The 18,287-nt window shown below is 42.9% G+C and overlaps 1 protein-coding gene across 3 annotated transcripts in view; it reads right to left on the reverse strand.

Moving 5' to 3' along the window:
• Mob3b (MOB kinase activator 3B) overlaps positions 1-18,287 on the reverse strand; it is a 172,336-nt gene that overhangs the window by 98,695 nt on the left and 55,354 nt on the right. For all 3 annotated transcript variants that reach the window (XM_051187515.1, XM_051187516.1, XM_051187517.1), the window contains exon 2: positions 5,640-6,251. In XM_051187515.1, the coding sequence (XP_051043472.1) occupies positions 5,640-6,057 (418 nt within the window). In that variant the 5' untranslated portion in view covers positions 6,058-6,251. The remainder of the gene's footprint in view (positions 1-5,639; positions 6,252-18,287) is intronic.

An 18,287-nucleotide genomic window follows, 5' to 3' on the forward strand; every position in this document is an offset into this window, starting at 1 on the left:
CAAGGACATAGACTCTGCCTGCTTTGCTCTCTGGGAAACTGACATAGGACCTAAACACACACTGAATGGATGAGCTAATGAGCAATAGCCAATTGCCTGTCACAGGTCTTTGCAGACCAAAGGATGAGCTGGTCTGTGCCCAGTCTCAGAATGAAGCACTGGACATTTGCAGAACCTGAATGTATTTTTGAGGCATCTCAGTGATGGTTTTAATTTTCTTTCTAAAGGAGCAAAAGTCAACGTCAATCATTTTTAAATTAAAAACAAAACAAAACAAACTCATGAAATTTTTTCGATCCTAATCATACTCCTAAAACTATTGGTTGATAAATCCCCTGAATGACACTATATGGTATTAAGACTTTTGGCCACTCTTGCTCAGACTGACTCCTATATTATGTACCAGCTCTAGAGTCCAGAGAAAGCCCCTTTGGTTCCTGGCTACTAAAATGCAATAGTCACTTCATTGAGCTGTTGCAAGAACAAAGTAATTAACTGTGGCAGCTACAGTGCTGGCATTTAGCAGGCTCTGCAGACATGAATTTGCTTTCCCCTTAACTTTCACTAATCTTCCCTGCTGACTGCCATTTATTCAAAACTGTAGGTGTAGGTGAGATCATGTAATTGTGTCTTACATACTCTTATCCCAACTTTACACAGACTTTTTCAAAACCCATGAGTCAGAGGACTCTGTCGTCCCTTTCTGTCTGCGTATCAGATCTCCAGTGTTCAATCCTGTTATGTAACAGAAAAGCAGGGAAGCTGGAACCAGAACAGAGAGACAGTTTTGCAATTAGGCAACAGTATTCTTTTAAGTCCGGCTTTCTATGTTCTGTTTCGGTTGTATCTTTAAAAGAGGTAAAATCAAAGGGAGGTGGGCCTTGCTTCTGCAGTCACTGCTCTTCTAAAGGCTTCAACAGAGACATCTGCTGGGTTCCCACCAAAGGAGACCCGAGGAGAGTTCAAGGGAGAGCAGAGGGGACTGTGGCTTATGAGGGCCACATGTGTTTGTGTTCTCCATCTGAAAAAGCTTGACTTCTGGCAGCACGGGCTCCTAGTTAAACTCAAATCCAGCAACAGATGAAAGCCTTGCCTTTTTTTCAGTGTTTCAGTGGTAAGAGATCAACAGCTGTTTATATCCTTCAATGCCTAACTGAGGGTGAAGCCTTCACATCTGTCAGTACTTTCCGGTTCTACTTCTTTGGATCACAGTGGGGGAGGAGCTTAAATTTGAACCCTGCTCAGTTCCCAGGCAAGAAAGTTGCCATGTGCCCAGGACCCTAATTCTAAGCAGATCTCCCATTTCTCATCCTTCCAGGATGTACTGCTTACCTGAAGTCCTTTTATTTAATCCTCACACACATCTCCATCATTTCTCTGAGAATGACTCATAACAGCACAAAGATCAAAAGGAAGACAGGAGGATGGACTTCCGAGGGAGGACAAAGGGGGCACAGTAGAGTGCCCTGGAGAAAGCGCTCCTAAAATAGGATATTTTAAAAGAAGGCACCAGTGCACCAATAACACCTGAGGACATAACCTCAGGTAAACAGGACACCGACGATCATTATCATGATGATGGAGGATGCTGGAGCGTCTCAATGGCTCCTAACATAACATATTAGAAAAGCCAGAGGGTGAAGCCAGGCAGGAGAGGGCTTCCCTTGCAATCTGAGAACTGATTTTGATCCATATATAAAAACAAAACAAACAAAAAACCTAGAGTGGTGACACATGCACATAATCCCAGTGCTGGGGAGGCAGAGATGGGTGGATACTTCAAGCTTATTGACCCAGCCAGCTGGTCTAAGTGGTGAATTCCAGGTCAAGAGAGATCTTGCATTAAAGGTGAATAGCACCTGAGGGGTGATGCCTCACTTTGTCCTACAACACACGTGCACATGCACACACACAATACATTCGGACATACATAAAAGAAAGAAAAGTGTCTTTGTTAGGATTTTATTGCTATGAAGAGACACCGTGACCATGGCAACTCTTATAAAGGAAAACATTTAATTGGGGCTCGATTACAGTTTTAGTCTTCAGTCCATTATCATCATGTGAGCAACAGGAAGTAGACTATGACACTGGGCAGTAACTTGAGCATAGGAAACCCCATCACCACTACCACTACCACATACACATATACATACACATACACATACACACATTAATCTGTATCTGATCTGGACCTCAAAGGAAACAGAAGAACATTGGGGAAGAAGAGAGTATGGGTAGCTATACCATGAGGAAAAGCAGATTTTTCCCCCCTCAGGAAAAAGAAAAAATAAAAACATTATGTATGGTTACAGTAGAAGGAAAAGTGGTAGGAGTTTTAAAATTGAAGTTTCCTACAAATTCAATGGTAAAAGACAACTCAACCAATGGACAAAAGATCCTAGCAGGTAGGTGTCAGTTAGAGTTACCATTGCTATGATGAAACACCATGACCAAAGTAACCCTCCTCTCCAATGACTCTAGTTTGTGTCAAGTTGACATAAAACTACCTAGCAGAGTGGGCGTTTCTCAATAGAAGACATGTAAGCAACTGACAGGCATATGAAAAAATAAGACATATGATATTTATGTAGTCAATCAGTAGATATCCAAATGGATGCCTTTAAATAAATAAAGAAACTGTGACATATATGCATAAAGGAATATTTTCCAATCTTTGCAAAGAAGGAAACCAGAGCTGGAGAGATAGCTCAGTGTTTAAGAGCACTTACTGTTCTTTCATAGGACTTAACAGAACCCACATGGCAGCTTACAACCACCCATAACTCCAGCTCCTGGGTGTCTGACATTCTCTTCTGGTCTCTGTGGACTCCTGCACACATGTGGTGCACATAAATTCATGCATGCTCATACATATACACATACACATAAATATAAATAGGTAAGTCCTAAAGGGCAATCTTAGTTAGGTGTGGTGACATACATTTATGATCCTATCACTTGGAAGGCTGAAGCAGGACTGACTTGCAATCCAGACCATCTAGGGCTATATAGTGAGTTCCAGGCCAAAATGGCTTACACATGGAAACTTGTCTCAGCTCTAATGCATTCTCTTTCTCTCTCTCTGTCATTTGTAATATCTATGAAATTTATGAATCAGGAACGAACTAAGTTGGGCACACAATATTATCTCACATGTGGACTCTAAAACTGACAAGTTCATAAAAATAGAGTAGAATAGAAGTTACCAAGGGCTAGTGAGAGATTTTGTCCAAAGGATACAAAATTTCAGCCTATAAGGGGAAAAGGGACCACAATTATACAGTATAGTAACTATACCTTTTGTTGTCTGTTAAAGTATAAGTTTTTAAGCCTCATCTAAGAAATTCTCTCTCATTATTATTATTACTATTATTATTTATTGGCAGGGCTAGAGGATCAAAACCAGGGCCTTGGCCAAATTACCCAAGTGTTCTCCATTGAGCTATATTCCCAGCCCTCTTCTAAGATCAGGGAATCTATGTTTTGAATTGAAGACCCAGGTAATATTGACAACTCTAATCTATATAGGTTAATATTTCTTTAAAATTAAAAATGCTAGTTGGGTGTGACATCTCAAGCATTTAATTACAGCACTGAGGAGTAGAATGGGTGGACCTCTGTGAGTTGGAGGCCAGTCTTGCCTACTCTGAAGTTCCAAACAGCCAGAGCCATATAGAGACCCTGTCTAAACAAATGAACAAATGATAAATGCTAATGAATTACATTTTTAAAAGAAAGAAAGTGCCATGTCAAACTTGGAAACACACACACTGAAAAAATCTTTCCTTGGGGCCAGCAGGTAAAGGTATACAAGTCTGATAACCTGGTTCCGTCCTGGGATGCACAAGGTTGAAGGAGAGAAGCAGTTTTTGCAAGTTGTCCTCTGACCTCCACTCATACACACACACAGACAGTATTTAAAAACAAATAAACAAAATGCTCTTCTTAGAAATTCATATATGATGTGCATTGACATACTAAGAACGCTGAGCTCAAAGAAATTCCTCAGAATTTCCCAAACTTATTTTTTTCTCTGGAGGAATCCTGCTAAGATTCCTCAGAACATCAGTGCTGTGGAACAAAGAAACAGAATTCAGTTTGTATGAAGAATGATGAAGGAAGCACCTACAAAAGAAAGCAATAATCCCCAGAACGTCTAAAATCACCTACAATGCTCTGTTCCCCAAACAGATGTCCAAAGGCTGCCCCCCTCTCAAGTAATCAAGGATGCTATACTGAGATATTTGGTCTGCAGTATAATGTGACAATTGCAACTGCCAGTGGGCAGGAGTGCCCAGAGTTCAAACCAATCAGACACCAACACCAGAAGGACAATGCCTTATCATTATTGCTATTGCTATTGTATGTTCCCAGCACAAGTAGACTCTAATAGTGAAATGAAAGTGCATGAAGAATGAAGGATTTCCCACCATTTGGAGATGTGGAACACCTGCCCAGGGGAGTTTCTGGGGAAATTCCTAGGCAATACTGACTACCTCGCCTCCTTCCTGGTAACAAAGGACAGGAGAGGGAAACATGAGGGGACTAGACAAGTTAAGGCAAAGCCAGGATCCTGACAAACTGGTATGCGCTGAATACTTAAAGATGCACCATACTGGACCAGTCAATTTATATCCTTTCTTTCCTACTATAAACCTAATTACTACTACACATCCTTTCTCAAGTTGGGGACACCTCTCCATCTACAGTGATTTCAATGGACTTCATTGTGTGCTTTTTATGTGCAGTCATCATAAGCCTCACATCCTTTTTTTGTATCTCAGCTGTCCCAATAGGACAGTATTTAGTCCTCTTAGAAATGTTGCTGAGTGCCTATGCAGGCTCCAGGCACCTTTCTAAGTACTGGAGACACGGTCGTGGAAACAAGAATTCTCTCATTCCTACTTTGCCTTGACTGTAAAGCAATGAATTCCATATCCAGCCTGTCGGTACGTGGGAATGCAATAGCTAGCAACGCAAGAGGTGGGAAAGGCTGACTCCAAACCTTTATACTTTATGGTTGATCACATAAAACAAGCCAAAATATCTGTATTTCAAATATTCCTGTCTGTTTAGTAGTTAACAGAGTTAATAGTACGGCCTGAAACTGCAATAAGCTGTGATTAGAAGAGAGGCAAATGCCAGAATCTTCATTTTCCCGGGATATGAACCTTGTGTGCTTGTTCCTCAGATAATCTATGGGTTCCCATAATGTGATTTTTAATTTTGAAAGGTTAATACTAACAGTAGTCACATCCCAATCAATGCAACCTTGCATGCCAATTAGCCAAAACCAAAAAAATCTTTTGAGGCTGAGTAGATATGGAGTCTAGCCCTTTTCTTAGCCAAGAAGTTAACATTTTCCTAATACCCCCAAGCATGTGGAATATACACCACTTAGAGTCCACAAAAATCACAAACAGACCATAAATGACCTCTGTCCATTTTGATCATATTCAGATAAATTTTAGATGTATAGCTGATGGAATTTAGGGAAACATTGACATGGGTGCTTCTAGTATTCAGACAGTGTAAGACTCACATTATGAAAACTTTATCAGCTCGGGAAAGAATGAAACAAAACATTTTCTTAAGAAAACATAAAAGCAAAAACCACTCATTGGTCGTACACTCACCAACACATGTTGGAAATATGTCCTCATTGTTGATCTGGACTTCAATCCAATCCATAAGCAGGTTCATGTACTGGGGAGCTGGCAGTGCAGTTGGTTTCTTATACTTGAGGTCATCCTGCCACCGATACTCGTATTTGGGACCCCCTGACATCACTGGGCAGGTCCGCTCAGTGCAGAACTCACAGATGGTGCCATAGATGAGGTTGATGCGATTGAAGAAGTCCACCACATGCACAGCCACCCAGTCATTCTGGTCCTCCCCGTTGGGTAATTGCACAGCTGCTCTCAGGTCCACACCTGAATTGAGAGATGCCTGCGCTCGTTTATGCAGTTCAAACCTCTGTGTGCCAGGTTCAAATTTCCTCTTGGGTCGGAAGGTCTTGTCCTTGTTGAACACTTGCTTTAGGGCTATGGACATGGTCTCCTTGTCTTTCTTCCTTTTGCAGGAAGCAAAAAGGCACTTGGGACTTTTCAGTGAGAGATCACAGCCCAATAGAGTTTTCCACTGCCAGCCCTCAGGCTCCAGTCTTGCAGCCTGTACTTTTACTCAATTACAAATGGCTCCTTCCATCTTCCTCTTGAATGATCTCCAAGGGAACCTCATGTTCCTTCCTAAAGGCAAGATAGAAAGGGGAACTTGTGAGTGCTCACTTTGCACGTAAGAACTAACAGAGACGTAGGAGAATTTCCACCTTGCATTACTGGCTTTGTTTAGTGCCTCTGGGTCTCAGTCTGTGAATGTGGAGGTTAAGCTATTATTGCCCTGAAGGCTGCACTGGCACTGTGAGCTATGCCAAACAACTAAGGAAGAAAAGAGGCTACCCTCTTTTTATTTGTGTCCCTGTCAAATCCTTGTTGGCTCTTCTCTGTGTGATCTTAAGCTAAGGGCTTTTCCAAGGTGCCAAGGAAGAGTGTTTTGGCCAATGATTCAGTCCTATTGCCTATCTACTCCTTTTTGGAGACTAATGAGTAAGAATAAGATTGTCTCTGACTTCCCAAATAGAGATGATGGGACCAGGTGACTACCATACCAGAAGACTAAAAGAAACCAGGAGTCTGCATCTGCTGGATCTATAAGAAGAGAATGAAAGTGGTCAGCTTAAGCCCTGTATGGGTCATGTGTAATGCAGTTGCAAAGGCTGAACTGTAGAAGAGAGATGTGGGGGGTTGGGGACAGGTATGAAAGGAACAAGAAGAGAGGGTAAAAAGGAAGAAAAAGAACAGGAGAGGGAGGGAAAGGGAGATGAGGAAGAGAAGGTAAAGAGGGAAAGGGAGAGGAAGAGTAGAGAAGGAGGCAGCTGCAGCTGTGATTGTTGAAACAGAGCACATGCCCAAGTAGCCTTGGAGAGAAGGACACAAGGAAGAAAGAGGCAGTAAGAGGGGGAAAGTGGGTCCTTTAGTTCCAGACAATCTAAGAAATGGTCCCAGCAGTCCTGAAGCGTAGCTACGCTTCTTACCTTTAGGATACATTTGTTCTTCCAGGGTAGTCAAATAAATCCTTGATGTTAATTCTGCTAATTTAAGCTAGTTGTTCCTTTGCAAGGAGCCCTAACTATGACAGCAGTTGTCACCTCTACAACACACCATCCTTTATCCTAATATCACTCCCAGGAGCCCTTTGGAACGGAGTTGTTCAACAGAACTTGCTCTGGCAACGTACATGTTAGATGTACTTGTGGTACAATGTGACACTCTCTCTCCACATGCGGTATTGAGCAGTTGGATGTAGACGGTGTGACTAAGGAACTGAACTTTATACTATATCTTACTTTAACTTGAATTTATTCAGCCATGCATGTCTAGTGGTTGCTACAATGGACAGCGAAGTCCATTATTTCACTTGACTCTCAAAACTCTGGCAAGATTCATAGATTCCTGGAAGATGAGCAGACTCACAGCAAGTATCATTTTTCACTGATCTTTAGGTGATAGGATTTACTGGCTTGATAACAGCCTGTAGCTAGCAGGAGGCACAGCTGGCACCAAATTTGGTTTGTTGGTCCCTTGTAAAGACACTTTCCACATGGTCCCACACTCTGAACTGTGACGTATTTTACACCGCCTTTCCTACGGTTTATAAAGCTCCCTACCCAGAAGTCTGTTCCTTGTTCCCAGAAGTTGCCAATAAAGAGTGGGTTGAGGTAAAGGTTGCCCTATAGCTTTGACACAGAAGGAGATAATAGGTCCACTCAAGCCAAATTGTAGCAAAGTGAGCCCAGAGCTGAGGCCAGCCTCAGAACAGCCAGTACAGAATCTGCTACAGAGGACTAGAGGATGAGCTCTCTGAACTGCTTTATTTACACCCACAAGGAATTCACCACCCCCACATGTGATCATGTTAACACAGGACTATGTTCCAGAGATATCTTAACAATTTTAAAATAGCATGTACAGTATTAGGTTTCATCAAGGCATTTTCAAACAAAATTAATTTCCGTTAGATCTTCCTGAGAGATAGGATTCCCTCCCACTAATTTTGCTCTTTGCTCAGCACAGCCATGGTCCTGCTACCATGTGCCTCTTCCTGTCTCTCCCATAGCCCGGTACTCACACCTCCTCTCTTCTCCCACCCTTTTCCCAATAGCTTTTCCCTGGAATGCCACATCGGGAAAATGGATCTCTTTTCTTCTTGTCTTATGGCATTAAGCATAAATTCCCTGCTCCCACAAAAAGATCCATGTAGAAAATATCACATGACAACCTGCCTGAGATCTTCCACGAAGTCATACTCCAGGGTACTCTGGTCTATCAACTACATGGATATCAAACTCTAAGGCATGGGCAGGTGCAATCAATCTCTCTTTAAATGACTGGGTTATAAGCTCAAAGGCAGAAACTTACCCAGAATGCATGAGCCAGTAGATTCAACTCCAGTGCCATAGAAAAAGAAGGGTGAGAGAAGGAGGGAAGGAAGGAAGGAAGCAGGAAGGGAGGTAAGCAGGGAGGGTAGCAGGTAGGCTGCTTGAAGGTTTAGTCTGCCTGAAAGAGCCTGAAGAAATCTGAACCCTTTAAGGTCCTCACCAAGATAAATGCAGGAGTGAGAGGTCAGGAAGACAGAGAAGCCATGGTGAGACTCTGCTCTTCCTTTTCCTCACAGTGACAGGTGGCTGCCTCCATTTAGCAAGGAAGACTGGGTGATAACAAGGATCCCATCAGCTCCCATGGTCCTGAGAGCCATCTTCTTCCCCCAATTCCACAACCCTCAGTACCTCTTCTGATTCTGCTGCTTGTGCGGCCATAGTGTCTACTCTCATGGACACCATGCACCAGGCTCTCATGGACACAGATCTGTCTGACATCCCCAATGGAAACATATAAGAACTTTCTCAGCAGAATGGTGGTGGCACACAACTTTAATCCCACCACTCGGGAGGCCAAAGCAGGCCGATCTCTATGAGTTTGAAATCTACAGAGTAAGTTCTAGCAGTTAGCACTGTACAGAAAACCTGTCTGAACCCCCACCCCCAAAGAACTTTCTCATTAAATCCCCTAAAATTTCAAGTAATTGGCACAAACATAACAACAAATAGCCAAACTTTATTAGAATTTAGGGTATGTTTTCTTTATTCCGGTGATATTTAAGTAACAGATTTCAAGATCTGTCTCTTTAACTGGAGGGACTTTTATCTCAAACTCTATTCAGGTTTACAATCACTGTCTTGGGGCTGGGATATGGTTCTAAGCAAACTTGAAATCCTGAGCTTAGATACCCAACATGCACTTAAAAGTCAGGGTGTGGCTAAGTGCATGACCAACCCCACCTAGTGCTTCATGGGTTCGGAAGTGGGGAAGTTGAGTAGCAACAGGAGGATTGCAGGTCTTTGAGTGACAGATGGAAAGCAAGAGCCAACTTTTCCCCCAAGGCCTGTGCAAAGGCATACGTGGGTGTGTAAATTTTCTTGTTCTCTCTCTCTCTCTCTCTCTGACTCTCTCGCTCTGATTTTTGCCTTCCTGGCAGGTTTGGTGAGAGAGAAGCATCTTTCTTTTTTTGTTGTTACAGCTGTTTTTCAAGACGGTTTCTTTGTGTAGCCCTGACTTTCCTGGAACTCACTCTGTAGACCAGGCTCGTCTCGAACTCACAGAGATCCACCTGCCTCTGCCTCTTGAGTGCTGGGATAAAAGGTATGCACTGCCACTGCCCAACTAAAGAGAAGCGTCTTTAGATGTTTATTTCTCAAGTAAGTTCTTGAATCGGATGCTTGTGATTAAACTCCACACTGCTCCAGATCCTTCACTAATGAATCTAGTTCTCAGCTCATTTCTTTGCCCCTGAAATGTACATGGCTTTTTCACTGCAGCTATTTTAAATCCCGTGGACATCAAGGACCAGAAGGAGTACAGAGATGCGGTATCATTAGTTCCATTTGACAGCAGTGCTGGCCTCCTGGCACCTAAGCCTCAACTCAGTAGCGGGGCACTCTCCCAACAAGTGCAAAGCTGTGGGTTCAATCTCCAGCACTGTTATAAAAAGCAGACATGGTGCTTATCACACGTTAACATGGAAACCCGAGGTTGTGTTTAAATATAGTACAGCTTCAAGTTTGCACTTCAGACAAACGCCAAATGACATCAGATCTACTGACCCATAAGCAGATGACACTGAGTATCAAGCCTGGTCTACCGAAGGGGGCAGGGGCATGTTAGTAATGAAGACTATGACAACATCTCGGAAACAAATGCTTGAAGCCCTAGGTGGGGCAGGTGATGGGCTGGACAGCTAAAGGCATAAACTCATTCTTGTGATTTTGTCAACAGTTTGCTTCATGACCAGGGTCTGCAGGTAACTGTGTATGCGTTGAGGAGGGGGTGAGAAGAGCCTACTGTTTTTGTCTCAGCTGCTTTGCTTGTGGGGGTGGGTGGGGGGATGGGATGGGGGGGTGTTCTGATCTGGGTGGATCTGGATAGCAGAGCACCAAGCACCTACCTCTAGGACTCAGGGAATCCATGTGATATACCACATGGAGAGTGGCTATTGCTACTGCAGCCACATGCCAGAAGCTTCTTAGGCTAATAAGTGGTTATTTGCTGTCTTTGTCTAGTATCCAGAAAGAAAAGAATAAGTCATAGGTGTTAGGCCCTGGATAGAAACACTAAGAAAAATTCTGTTATGAATAGCACCCATTATAATGCTGGCTTTTAATAAATAGTTGAAGCCAATTGCTCATTTAATTGAATAATGTTTACCAAGGCCTCTTTATTCATCAACACAGGACTAGGTATCAAGGGTGCAGCAGAATTAATTAAAACCTGGCTTCTGTCTATGAAGACCTCACAGTCTGGTGTTCAGTTTGTGGTCAGTCTGAACTTTTGCTTTTCATGCCCCAAAGCCTAACACAAGTGTAGACACAGATGCCATTCCTTCAGTGTGTGACTTTGGAATGAAAGTGCACAAGGTTTTTGGAAAGAGGAAAACAGGAATCCAAACAAACAACATAAAACTGACAGCAGCTCCATGTGTTCTCCACATTTTCTGCTTAATAGATCAACTTTAGCAATAAAACAAATGCACAATAAAAATATGCAGAGCGAACTCTGCTGGGCCATGAGGGAATGTTGACAAGGTAACTAAGCAACGCTGGCAAGGCAACGGTGAAGGAAGTTCTTATTTTTCTTTTCCTATTGATGTTTCTGCCTCGTTAGTTGAAAAATCAAGAGTCCTTGCTAGTGATAAAGGAAGAAATGAAACAACTCTCCCACTGACTCCTGGGAAATGCATCTTCTCTGGCATCTGACCTCTAAGAGACCATCATGGTGAGGCAGAAGGGTGACTGTCAGAAAGAGGAATATAGTTGACTAATGTTAACAATGAGGAGTACAGGGTAGGGGAGGAGTCCAAAATGTCCTCTTTGGACTGGAGGATGTCTCTGGGCAAGACAATGGACTACAGAAAAGCCACAAGAAAATGCCCCTAAACACCCAACACAAAGGTAGTACAACCTGGCCCTTGCCTTGCTGGGGTCTAAGATCCTAGAATGGTGATGGGCACAGACTTCATGGAAGATTTGCTTAACACATGAATAAAAAAAAAACTGAATGAAAAACATTCTGCACTAAACCAGGACCACAGAAGTTAAACCATATTGTAGCTGCTAATTTGAGTCATTCGGGGATTCAACCTCAGCCTTGGTAAGCTGACAGAATCTGAATATACCAGTTACTCAAGGATGTTCTGTAATGACATTCCAGTCTCTTGCAAGAAAGGACACCTGTGCAGTTACCTTTCTAATGGGCTCCTCCCATCCTCAGTGCTATTTAAAATTCTAGTCTCAGCAGACCCGGAGCTCATAGGAGCCTATTACCTCTAGAGGGCCAGCTGGGAAGCCTGCATAGGACCCAACTAGGCACTCTGCATGTGGGTGATAGTTGTATAGCCTGGTCTGTTTGGGGCACCAGGCAATGGGACCAGTATCTATCCCTGGTGCATGAGCTGGCTTTTTGGAACCCATACTTTATGGTGGGATGCCTACCTCAACCTTGATGAGGGGGGAGGGGCTTGGGTCTGCCTCAACTTGATATACCAGGCTTTATTGACTCCCTGTGGGAGGCCTTACACTTTCCAAGGAGTGGATGAGGGAGGAGGCAGCAGGAGGAAGGGATAACTGTGGTTATTATGTTAAATGAATAAAAGTCTAAAATACATAAATAAAAATTAGAGAAATAAAAAAATTCTAATCTCAGAATTAAAGAACAAGTGTGGTATCATTCTCCCAGTATATTTTTCTTTCTATGGCTGGAATATGGAATAGTCTATCGAACTTTGCTCTTACACTGTCATTACTGAATGGAGTAGATTTTAAGAGGTGGTGTGTACGTGTGTGAGTACATGTATGTGCCTGTGTGCTTGGAGGTCAGAGGAGGATGTCAAGTGTCCTGCCTGCTTTATCATGAACTTGGAATGAAGCTGTCAACCAGCAAACCTCAGAGGCCCTGTCTCTTCTACCTCACAGCACTGGGGTTATAGAATCACATACAGTCATTCCTGGTTCTGATTTGGGTGTCTTAATTGTTTTTCTATTTCTGTGATATGATACCATGACCAAGGCAACTTGTGTAAAAAAGAAAAATGTGGTTGTTGGGGCTTACAGCTTCAGAGAGTCCATAGCAGCAGGCAGGTATGGGTTGGAGCTGAGAGCTTACATCTTGAAACATAACCACAAGGCAGAGAGATGGGGGGGGGGGTGCAGAAGTCTTTTTAAACTTTAAAACTTGTCCTTGGCTGTTCTCATTTATACTACCACAATGATGAGTTCTTGAGATTTGAACTTAGATCCTTGCACAGTATTATTTCCTGAGCCATGTCACAGCCCTGTGTATTGATGAATAAAATTGACATCTTCTGATATTCAGAGGCTCTTCTAAAGGATGTGCGCTTGGTTCCTTTCTACCAAACGTTTGTGTATTCTTACACTCCTGTACGCTCCACACAACATGAACAAAGTGGCGATTCCTGCCTCAGAAAGTAGCTTTGTACCCCCACTCCTACTCCCAACACACTTCAACTCAGAGCTGCTTCATCCATGCATTTTTCATATTGGAAGAGAGAAACACTGCTGCCTCACTATAGTCTTCAAAGACATGCATGACTTCAGAGACCAGCGTTCCCAAGCACTGACGAAATCAGTAGGAGTGGGTGCAGCCTTGTATAAACCTGTCCCATGACTCTCATCACCCATCACCCTTAGCTCTTCAATGGCCATTCATACTCCTTGGCATTTCATCTGTTTATGTGGCCACCAGTACAGATATTCTAGCATTAAAAGTTTGAGTATCTCAGAAATGAAAGCATCACATGTCACCCTTGATGCTGTAGCAGCAGCGGCCACAGGAGTGGATCAGGGCAGGGCAGGTGGCTTAGATACAACTTATAATGAGTCAAATGATTTGCAATTCCCCAGACCCAGAAACAGCATCGTTCAGAAGAGGACCCAGAAGGGCCACAGAAGGAAGACAGAATTTTATCTACATGTTTTCTTAAATAGGAGTGCTGTGGATCTAAGTGTGGGGTAGCTGGGATTCCCAGAAATGAGGAAGATGGGGAATCTTTGATCCAACCTTAGATAAGCTTGATCCAACTTATCCCAGTTTTATTTAAGAATGAATAGTGAAGGAAAATTACTGCAAAAGCTTAGCTGGCTAATTGGATTTTATAAAAGATAACCTGATTGTTTTATTTTTGTGTTTATATACTTTGTTTTTGTTTTTGAGACAGGGACTCACTATATAGCTCTGACTGTCCTCAAACTCAGAGATCCACCTGCCTCTACCTCCCAAAAGCTAGGATTAAAGGAATGTACCACTATGGCCAACACAGATGATCTATCTACCTGTCTGTCTGCCATCTACCTACCTACCTATCTATCTGTTTAATTTGTATGGGTGGTTTTTGTACATCTGCACACCAGAAGACTGCATCAGATCCCATGGAACTTCAGTTATAGATGGTTATGGGCTGTCATGTGGGGAATTAAAAGGATCCCTGGAAGAGCAGCCAGTGCTCTTAACTACTAAGCCATCTCTCCTGGCCCTAATGATTCTATTAACATTTTAAAGAAAAGAGAAAAAGACAAACGTTCCAATTGTCAGGAAAATAATTTTGTGACTTAACAAAAAAGTGATTTTAAAATATAGTATCTATGTTTGGCAAGGTAGGAGGAAGATAGATGAGTATGGCATGGAAGATAAAGGTAGTATAATGGCTGAAGTAAAAAATGAAGGTAGGCAAAAATATGTACGTATTTTTACATTTTAAATTATAGGTATTTAGCCAGTAGCGTGACTACCTAGAACCTCCTACAGATGAGATGGAGTTCATTGTCGACTATCATTTCTCTCTGTGTGTTTGAAACAAGGAATGACAGATGTTTCTCGGAGAAGTATTACTTTAAAGCAAAAACGTTCAGACTTAAGAAAGTCAGTTCCTGTAACTGTCAACAGCCATATGTACCCTGAGCTATTCTAAGTAGATGTGAGTCTCAGGCTGGAAAAGTTTCATTCCTGGTTTGAGAGGAGCTGATGTGTGACATCTGGAACCACTGCAAGACATCTGTGAAGGGGAGTCGAGAAGCCAAAGTGGGTGGAAAGACTGGAAATTGGAAAATGCAGTTCTCATTTTCAAAAGAGCCCAGTGTTCGGCTTGGAAGGGCAGGGGAGAGTTAAAGCTGAGTTAAACTCTCCGTTAAAACTTTGAAAGTTAAAACACTGCATTCACAGGCAAAGTTTCGAGGCAGTCAAGGCCATAGCTTCTGCAGGTTGGTGGGGGACTTCCAAGAAGATACGCTCAGGTGTGTCCAACCTGTGACCCACCTGACACACGCATTCCAGTACAGTTAGGAGTAACAGCCCGATACATCGTAGAGGACTATGATGCATCACTGTGTCAAAAGGTTTGACATTCCTGCTAGAGGATTTAGCACATGGCAGGTACTTTTAAAAGTGGTTACTATTATCATTTGATTCACATCACAATGAACATTTTAATACAAAGTCTGGTCCTTAAGCACTCAAACAAACCTATGGGTCTACCAAATTATATAACAGTGAGCAGCAGGCTCAGCCAACATTGATTGACAACTTACAGGCTTATTAATTGTCACAATCCAATGCACAGGTTTTATTATTAGTCCTGTTTTAGACGTAATTAAGAAAATGGGAAGACATAATATGCAAACTTTGTTGCACAAGCCAGGTGTAGTGACACACTTTTAATTCCAGCCCTTGGGATGCAGAGACAGAAAGAACACCCCCTGTTGTATATAGAGTCCCAGGCCAGCCAAGGCTGCCAACTGAGACACTGTCTTAAATGACAATAAACAACAATAACAGAATCCACAAGTGTTTGCCCCACAAGCCAGCTGAAAAGTTTGAAAGCAAAGAGAACAGAAGAAGCTCACACTTGCTGGTGTCAGGGAAGGACGGGGTGGGTGGGGGGCACAGGTGTGCCTTACATGCTGTCCTGTGATGAACAGAAGGACCTGGAGTCTTCAACATTATTGGTCCTGAGTCAGCTGGCTATGCTTTGGGCAGGGTGTCTTTTATAAGCCTCTGTTCTGCCATTTTTTTTTAGAGATGATGGTGGTTACCCTTCAAGGTATTGTGGAAAACAAGAGCTACTGTCTGTGGGAGCTTAAATACATGGAAAACAGCTTATGGCAGGCACAGTGACTGGTATTGAAGTGACACACACCCTTAGATCCAACACCTGGGAGCGATGTGTCACAGAAGATGCTTCAGTGCAATGCAGGTGTGTTCTAGGAATGGCAGGGAGGCAATGAGGACCCTGGAAAGGGCCAACGAAAGAAAGCAAATGCTTCCCTCTCGCTTGATTTGGGTGGGCTTTTAATTATCAGGCCAAAGGAAAGAATGCTAATCAGCAATATAACCTCCAAATTCTCTGACATTTAAAATAAATTTATGGGACTGGAGATGAGCATATACTGCCCTTGTAGAGGACATAGATTCAGTTTCTAACACTCAAAACAGCAGGTGACACTCTCTGGCCTGTTCAGGTACTCGTGGGGCACATTAACTCACACAGGCATACAGATATACACACTCTCCCCCACTCTCTCTTCAGTACTTTTTGCCTGTAATAAAATATAGTGCATGTGCTTTAACTCATATATATTTAGATACTAATAATTCACAAACATTTTCTGATTTTCACCTTTTCAAACAGTAAACTTTAAAGTGATGGGCACTGTATATAGCGGTTAAGCACAACCCAGCTAAGCACAACCCAGCTGTAATCTCCTGTTCTAGCAGGAACAACTCCCCACACTGTTTACAAAGTTTCTCTGTTATCAGAAAAGAGAGACTGTTCTAGAGGAATAGGGCCACAGCCTCAGAAATAGGAGAAAGTAGACAGTGGCCAGCACTGCAATCTCTCAGATGCAAAAGGTAGGAAGCAGGAAGATAAACCTGAGTGAAAAGAGAAATAATTCATGTGCTATCTACTCCAGCCTCCTGGACATGTCCATACCAAGTAAGACAAGAAAGAAAATTGATTCTAGCATGTACCTGCCAACCCTATGACTACCACCAAAGGCTGGAGGGGGGGGCTGGGCACCAACCCTAATTTAGAGCCACAAAGATGTGGGCTTACTCTCCTAGGTAAATTAGTTACATGAGGTACCAATATGGGTATCACAGTGTGTTTAGAGGACAAAAGCTGTAAGGTAAGTAAAGACTAGCAAGCGACAAGTATTAAATGTATTGACCTAGATTTCTCATGTTACCAGGTCTCAAGCTTCATCACGTCATGTAGTCTGTTCTTTGACTCATCCCCTGTAAGAAGACTTCAGCATCTCAGCCTACAGTACACAAAGTCTTAGACCATGCAAAGGGGCAACATCATTTGCTCAATTGAGATGTTTATGATGAAGAATTTCCCCCCAAACTGCCTCTGTCCTAGCATTACCTCAGGGGAAGAAGAAGAAATTGTTTAGTTGCTAACTATGAGAATAATAAACTGGGCATGTTCCGCTGACTTAGCCTTACTTTTCTTCCTCTTGACAAGTGTCTACCTTCAGGAAGTATACTATTTCCTGCTGCCCGGTTCCCTGACACTTGAATGGAAGAGGCTACTTTTCTCTACCACTGCCAGGAGAAGTACAGGTACATTAGGGATTTGGGTTCACAGGCCTGACGGCTACAGATCCAGGGCTGTGTTTTCCACTTGACTTCTTATTCTAGTTTTAGTCTCTGTTACTGTGATAAACATGGCCAACATGGCAAAGAAAGGGTTCATTTGGCTTACAGGGTATATAGTCCATCACCAGAGGAAGCCTAAGGAGGAACTTTGAGACAAGAACCGAAGAAGGCAGATGAGGAGCGCTGCTCACTGGCTTGCTTCCCCTGGCTTGCACAGCTACTTTCCTTATACAACCCAGGACACTGCAAACCCACAGTTGGCACCACCTATAGTAATTAGCAGTTATGGAAATGCCCCACAGACCAATCTGATGGAGGCAATTCCTCAGTGGAGGCTCCTTTTTTGCAGGTCTATTAAGTTGGAAACTGATGCTAACTATGGCACTTCTGTAAGAAATAAAGTGGAGGTCCATAGTGTTGGTGCACACCTGTAATTCTAGCACCCAGGTGGCTGAAACAGGAAGATGGAGAGTCCAAGGTCAGCCTGGGCTACATGGACCCTTTGACGTATGGATTTTGTTTTTTGTTTTGTTTTGTTTAATTGTTGGTGGTGGTTATTAGTTTTTGTTTATTTGTTTGTTTTGGTTTTTGAGACAGGGTTTCTCTGTGTAACCACCCTGGCTGTACAGGAACTAGCTCTGTACCAGGCTGGCCTCCAACTCACACAAGTCAGAGAGATCTGCTTGCCTCTGCCTCCTGAGTGCAGGGATTAAAGGCATGAGCCACCACTGCCTGGCGGTAATTAGTTTTTAAAAGACCAGGAAGTCTACTTTTGTTGTTCTGTAGTTTAAATCAATTTAACATCTGCTTTGCTTATCAACACCCTCAAAGCCAGGTAGAAAGAAATGGTATTCCTTGCTTATTGGGGGCCCTGGTGACTCGGTGTGAAGTTGTACGGACTGGCTTGCCCACACACAGTCAGCTTTTTTTTTCAGCAGAGATTTGTGACAAAACTCAGGGAGGGCTTTTTGGGGTACCTTACTTGTCTGTGGAAGCTCG

The sequence above is a fragment of the Phodopus roborovskii genome, unplaced genomic scaffold, assembly GCF_943737965.1.
Source record: "Phodopus roborovskii unplaced genomic scaffold, PHOROB, whole genome shotgun sequence".
In the NCBI taxonomy this organism is placed as follows: domain Eukaryota; kingdom Metazoa; phylum Chordata; class Mammalia; order Rodentia; family Cricetidae; genus Phodopus; species Phodopus roborovskii.